Source organism: Manihot esculenta, chromosome 17 (genome assembly GCF_001659605.2).
Source record: "Manihot esculenta cultivar AM560-2 chromosome 17, M.esculenta_v8, whole genome shotgun sequence".
Classification (NCBI taxonomy): Eukaryota; Viridiplantae; Streptophyta; class Magnoliopsida; order Malpighiales; family Euphorbiaceae; genus Manihot; species Manihot esculenta.
In genome coordinates, this window is record NC_035177.2 from 22,457,002 (window position 1) to 22,463,268 (window position 6,267).

The 6,267-nt window shown below is 37.1% G+C and overlaps 2 protein-coding genes and 1 pseudogene across 2 annotated transcripts; all 3 read right to left on the minus strand.

Annotated features, from left to right (window-relative positions):
• Positions 1-362: 362 nt before the first annotated feature.
• On the minus strand, positions 363-1,980 carry LOC110604438 (probable transcription factor At1g11510). The gene has a single exon (XM_021742593.2). The coding sequence runs from the start codon at positions 1,808-1,810 to the stop codon at positions 563-565; it is 1,248 nt and encodes a 415-aa protein (XP_021598285.1). The 5' UTR covers positions 1,811-1,980; the 3' UTR covers positions 363-562.
• A 208-nt stretch (positions 1,981-2,188) lies between these two features.
• On the minus strand, positions 2,189-2,761 carry LOC110604849 (glucan endo-1,3-beta-glucosidase-like). Its single transcript, XM_021743152.1, has 2 exons — positions 2,527-2,761; positions 2,189-2,403 (listed from the first exon to the last, which is right to left on the minus strand). The coding sequence occupies exons 1-2, from the start codon at positions 2,759-2,761 to the stop codon at positions 2,189-2,191; spliced, it is 450 nt and encodes a 149-aa protein (XP_021598844.1).
• Positions 2,762-4,840: 2,079 nt separating this feature from the next.
• On the minus strand, positions 4,841-5,999 carry LOC110604850 (annotated as a pseudogene).
• Positions 6,000-6,267: the final 268 nt, after the last annotated feature.

A 6,267-nucleotide genomic window follows, 5' to 3' on the forward strand; every position in this document is an offset into this window, starting at 1 on the left:
TATATAACTCTTAAGAGTGCATAACATAGTAGATTTGTTGTATGCTGACCAAGTTAACAACATGTTAGAGTGAATATAATCTGTATATAAGTATTGGAGATTATATAATCATAGGCTAATTGCTAATTGATACTATTAATTGACAGAATTCTTAGGAGTTGCCTTGAGACGACCTTGTAATCTGTATATGAAGGCACAAAAATTGCCCAATTGTTCTTTGTCTTGTTACACAAGACAACACAAAAATAAGTGAGATAATGTAGCTAATAACTCCAATATACATGAACATAGCTTGGATCAATGAGATCTTCATTTGAAGTATCAACATAAATAAATGATATAAAACCATAGTTCTTGATTCATACAAACACAAGAAAGAAAGTACTCTGCTTTATGGAGTATATATTATTTTTAACCTAAATTTGGCCTAAACATGCAGAAAATTCTCTCCAAATGAAAAGAATAAATGTTTCATAACAACCAAACAGAAAATAAACAATAGCCTAGCTTTACTATAACATAAAACCAACCAAGAAAGCCACAATTTATACCTTCCCTAATCCTACTCAGTTTTGTAGGAAGCCAACATCAGCTTTGCCTGCTCCCTTATCAACTCATTGCGCTTCAGAAACAACTCTAACTCAGCAACATGCAACTTCCTCCATTTCTCTTCCATCTCAGGCTTTTTAGCTGGACCCTCCAACATATCCAGTCCCCTGTGTACCACATAATCTTCGGTTCCTGCAACACACACTCTCTTATCAAACTGTAGAATGTGTTTCTTACCAGAATGACTCTGCATTTCAACCTCCATCTTGTCCACCTTCTCATTCTCCTTCTCTATATCAGCACCCAGCTCTGCCTTCAACGCAGTCAAACTCTTACCTTTCTGACTATTATTGCCATTCTTCCTACCCTTGCCATTAGACTTAAGAACCAAATCCACTCCTCCCCCGCTACTTGCTTCGCTGCCCCATATCTTTTTCGACAAATCAAAAGTTTTTTGATCATGGGCTTTAGAAAATGTCTTATCTTCACCCATTTTCCCTTTGCTTACATGTTTCTCAAACTTCTTCTTTAATCTCCAAACCTTATCCTTCAACTGGCTTAGAGAAACATCAAAGTGAAGCGAACTCTTAATGAAATCAAGAAAAGAGTTCATGTCCTTTGCAGGGTCAACTCCTTTCTTTTCAGTGAAATCAATTATGCCTTCTAGAACCGCAATCTCATCATCCTCGCTCCAGAGCCGTTGAAACAGCTGTTTCTTTATATCGTCAGGCTTTTCAACGCCACCATCGGATTCTGAATCCTTCTTCTTGCTCCGCTTAGAGTCCTTCGGATCTCGATCCGTTTCACCGCCCCTCTTCACCGCAGCCGTTGACTTGACGGCAACCTGAGTTGATGCCAAGGACTTGGACCTATGCTTCGTTGTTTTAAGAGGATTCTCCTCAATGAGCTTCGAAGCAATGGGCTTGACAGTAGTGCCAAGGGCACGATTAGGTAGGTCATCATCGGAGTCGGTTTCAGTTTCAGACCCATCAGAGTCGGACTCGGGTCCCGCTTGCTGGGTGGTGAAATGGGACTTCTCGGGGACTGGCTTGGACGTTTGGTTCTGTGGGAGTTGAGAAGAAGGCTTTTGTTGTTTTTCGTTAGCTTCGTCTTCTTCAGTTGAAGATCCCTCTACCTTTGCCTCTGCTCCGTCGTCTCCGTCTTCTTCTTCTTCCTCTTCTTCCCCACTGGAGCTTTCCTCTTCAGAAGACGAAGAAGCAGGCGGTGGATCTTCCAAGGGAATTGATCGTTTTGGTGCCATTGACTTTAAAGGAAACAGAGAAAGCTAGGGTTTTAAGGGAAACAGGTTCAAATCGCGAACAACAGGCAGACTTCACCGATGGAAGGAGACCAACAATGGGTTTTAAAACGATTAGGGAACCGCCAAATATGGAGAGCTTTTTGACCGTCGTTGGATACATAAGATCTGCGTAAAAATATGGAAAACATTTTTTAAAAAATATATATATACTCGGTTTATTCCTTAATTTTAGAATAATTAATAAATTAATTTTTATATTTTTTAAAATTCCACACTTAAAATTTTTTATAATTATTTTATTTAAATTAAAAATATATATATTAATAATTTTATTAATTAATAAAAAAAATAAATATTTTAAATATATAAAAAAATTTATTAATCATCATCTCTTCGTCCTGAAGTAATTGGCCATCCAGTTGCACCAATATAAATCAAACCCTGATCATTGAATAAACCAATTTTCTCAATGGCTGAAATAAAATCATCTACCAACCCATCAAGCAGATTTGTATATCCAATATCTCCATCTTGAACAATCACGTTGGAAGAGTTGATGAGCAGAGCATAATCCAGAGATATATTGCTATAAGCTGGATCATTCATAGACGCATAATAAGGATATAAATCACATAGTATAATTTTGTGAGAAGGTTTTACCCTATAATTAATATGTTCCATCATAAATTTAATGATGGGTCGGATGGTTAACAAACTTTGTTCAACAAATTGGCCAGCAGATGGAGGGTGAGATACTTGCAGCCAACTTAGTTGTAATGGAGTTACCACATTGATATACCAAAGATCAATTCTTTTCAATCCTTGGTAAGGGGCTTCCATTGCAGGGAGCAAGTGCTTGGCTAGTTCATCTCCAGGATTAATATCATGTCCAACAGCTATCATAATGATGATTTCTAAATAAGGTTTGACATATTGATTGACCCAATTCATGGCGAAATCTTTTGTCTAGGCTATACTCACAATATCTTCATTTCTAACCCCCAGTAGCACAAACATACTTGATTGGTTTAGCAACTTTAGAGTTTCTGTATCTGTTTCGTAGAGACGAATAAACCTGAATCCTTAAGATTCTGCTAGCTCTATTGATTCTTTTGAAGGTGGAAAATTGTTTGCGAGTCTTGAATAAGGCACACCCATCCCAGCATCAGAGACTTTTGCGTATAAAATTACAACAATTATACAAGCATGGACGAGAGGAGAAACCATTGAAACTATCTGATGGATTTTCATGAAACGAAAGGATTATATCATAAATTTATAGACTGTTTTGTTTCTTCCTTGTCAACGCAATTAGACAAGTGGCTACTTCAACATATTGTGGGTAAATTAAATACATATTTTTGTAAAAAGATTATGGAAGAAAAGGGTGTAAAAGGATGTGTCAAATTATCCACAGAAAGCAGAACAAAGTAATAAAACTGAATAGACGCAGAAACTACCTAGAAAGCAACTCATGAGCTTCATGCTTCCATTTTTTTCGATGAATTAAGACTCGTAGTAATTCATTTAGTCATCTTGCCATTAGAAACACATTCTCATGAATAAGGTTAACATCTTAACACATTCCAAATCGAAGCTCTTACACTAAGAGATTTTCCAACAATGAACCAAGAATCTTTAGCATCTCTGACCCTCTTTCTTCAATCAAAATTCAGAATGTACTAATAAAAGCAATATGAAGCCATCAACACAAACCATTAAATCACAACACAGTATTATGGCTCAATGCAATCAAACAAATATTCACCCTAGAGATAAATCTATGGCCAAGCACATTTGCTTGGAAATTAGGAAGAAAAGAAATTTCGACAGGTGCAGAAAACCATAAAGGTAATAAAACATAACGATTACAACATATTCTTGCAACATATAACATCAAATATATGAACATTGAGAGAGAGAGACAAAGAGAGAGAGAGATTAATTAGTTTAGAACATAGCTAATTTGTTACAACTCTAGAGAGAATAACAATATTAACATGTAGATGCCTTATATTCAGACCAAGTCAGCAACCTAATAAAAAGATAAGATCCATACCATAAGAAAATGCAGCTAACAACTCTTGAATATATATGAAAATAGCTTGGATACAAGGACATCTTCATTCCATGTATTAACATGAATACATAATTCGCTATATAGTTTAAGAGTGCATAACATAGTAGATGCATTGTATGCTGACCAAGTTAACAACCCAACACAAAACTAAGTGAGATAATATAGCTAATAACTCAAATATATATGAAAATAACTTGGATCAACGAGATCTTCATTTGATGTATTAACATAAATAAATGATATAAAACCACAGTTCTTAATTCATCCAAACACAAGCAAGAAAGTACTTTGCTTTATGGAAATATATATTCTTTGTAACTTAAATTTGCCCTAAACAAGAATAAAAATTCAACATTTTTGAAGAAAATTCTCTCCAAAAGAAAAGATATAAAATTAGCTAATAATAAATGTTTCATAATAACCAAACAGAAAATAGATAATTCTTAGAATGGGAGAAAAAAACAGAGGAAAGAAGTGAAGTAACAAACAGCATATCATTCAAGGCTTGATCAGCATTCCATACATACAAAGTAGATACAAAAGAAAACCACAAAAGTAGCTGCTCATTTTCTTGTTACAATCAAGTCACTGTTCTACTAACTTTTTACTAACTAAAGCAAAATAACAAAAGTTATATTTCAGTTCAGGTCTTCATGTTCAGAGGGAAACTCAACTGCTGTCAATAATAACCTAGCTTCACTATAACATAAAGCCAACCAAGAAAGCCACAATTTATACCTTCCTAATCCTACTCAGTTTTGTAGGAAGCCAACATCAGCTTTGCCTGCTCCCTTCTCAACTCATTGCTCTATCTCAGCACCATGCAACTTTATCCGTTCCTCTGCTACCTTAGGCCTTCTAGATGGACCCTCGAACACATCCAGTCCCCTGTGTACCACATACTTCTCGATTCCTGCAATACGGGTGAAGATAAGACATTTTCTAAAGTCCATGATAAAAAATCTTTTGATTTGTCGAAAAAGATATGGGGCAGAGAAGCAACTAGCGGGGAGGAGTGAATTTGGATCTTAAGTCTAATGGCAAGGGTAGGAAGAATGACAATAACAGTCGGGTAAGAGTTTAACTGCGTTGAAGGCTGAGCTGGGTGCTTGTGTTTCTTACCATGAGAGCCATTCTGGTAAGAAATACATGCACCCAGCTTGCCTTCATCGCAGTCAAAGGCTGCGTTAAACTCTTACCTTTCTGACTATTCCTTGCCATTAGACTTAAGAATTAAATCACTCCTCCCCACTAGTTGCTTCGCTGCTCCATATCTTTTTCCACAAATCAAAAGATTTTTTATGATGGGCTTTAGAAAATGTCTTATCTTCACCCATTTTCCCTTTGCTTTCATGTTTCTCAAACTTTTCTTTAATCTCAAAACCTTATCCTTCAACTGGTTTAGGGAGACGTCAAAGTGGAGCGAACTCTTAATGAAATCAAAAAAAGAGTTCATGTCCTTTGCATGGTCAACTCCTTTATTTTCAGTGAAATCAATTATGCCTTCTAGCACCAAAATCTCATCGTCCTCGCTCCAGAGCCGTTGAAACAGCTGTTTCTTTATATCCTCAGGCTTATCAACGCTCCCATCGGATTCTGAATCCTTCTTCTTGCTGCGCTTAGACTCCTTCGGGTCTCGATCAGTTTCACTGCCCCTCTTCACCGCAGCTGTGGACTTGACGGCAACCTGAGTTGATGCCAAGGACTTGGATCTATGCTTCGTTGTTTTAAGAGGATTCTCCTCCATGAGCTTCAAAGCAATGGGCTTGACAGTAGTGCCAAGGGCACGATTAGGTCGGTCATCATCGGAGTCGGTTCAGTGTCAGACCCATCAGAGTCGGACACGGGTCCCGCTTGCTGGGTGGTGAAATGGGACTTCTTGGGGACTGGCTTGGACGCTTGGTTCTGTGATAGTTGAGCATAAGGTTTTTGTTGTTTTTCGTTAGCTTCGTTTAGCTTCGTTTTCTTCGGTTGAAGATCCCTCTGCCTTCGCCTCTGCTCCGTCGTCTTCGTCTTCTTCTTCTTCTCCACTGAAGCTTTCCTCTTCAGAAGAAGAAGAAGCGGGCGGTGGACCTTCCAAGGGAATTGATCGTTTTGGTGCCATTGATTTCAAAGGAAACAGAGAAAGCTAAGGTTATGAGGGAAATAGGTTCAAATCGTGAACAACGGGCTGACTTCACGGATAGAAGAAAGAGCACCAATAGTTTTAAAGCGATTAGAGAACTGCCAAATCTGGAGAGCTTTATGACCGTCGGATATTGGATAAAAATAGGGGTTTATTATTAAAATAATATAAATTAAAAAACATTTTACAAATTTAACGTGATTTTAAAATAATTTAAAAAATTAATTTTGACTCAAGAAAACACAACACGTA

Coding starts and splice junctions, on each gene's coding strand:
- LOC110604849 (XM_021743152.1), bottom strand. CDS start 2,761: ATGAATTGGGTCAATCAATATGTCAAACCTTATTTAGAAATCATCATT. Junction 2,404..2,526: donor TGGCCAATTTGTTGAACAAA/GTTTGTTAACCA, acceptor TGAATGATCCAG/CTTATAGCAATATATCTCTG.
- LOC110604438 (XM_021742593.2), bottom strand. CDS start 1,810: ATGGCACCAAAACGATCAATTCCCTTGGAAGATCCACCGCCTGCTTCT.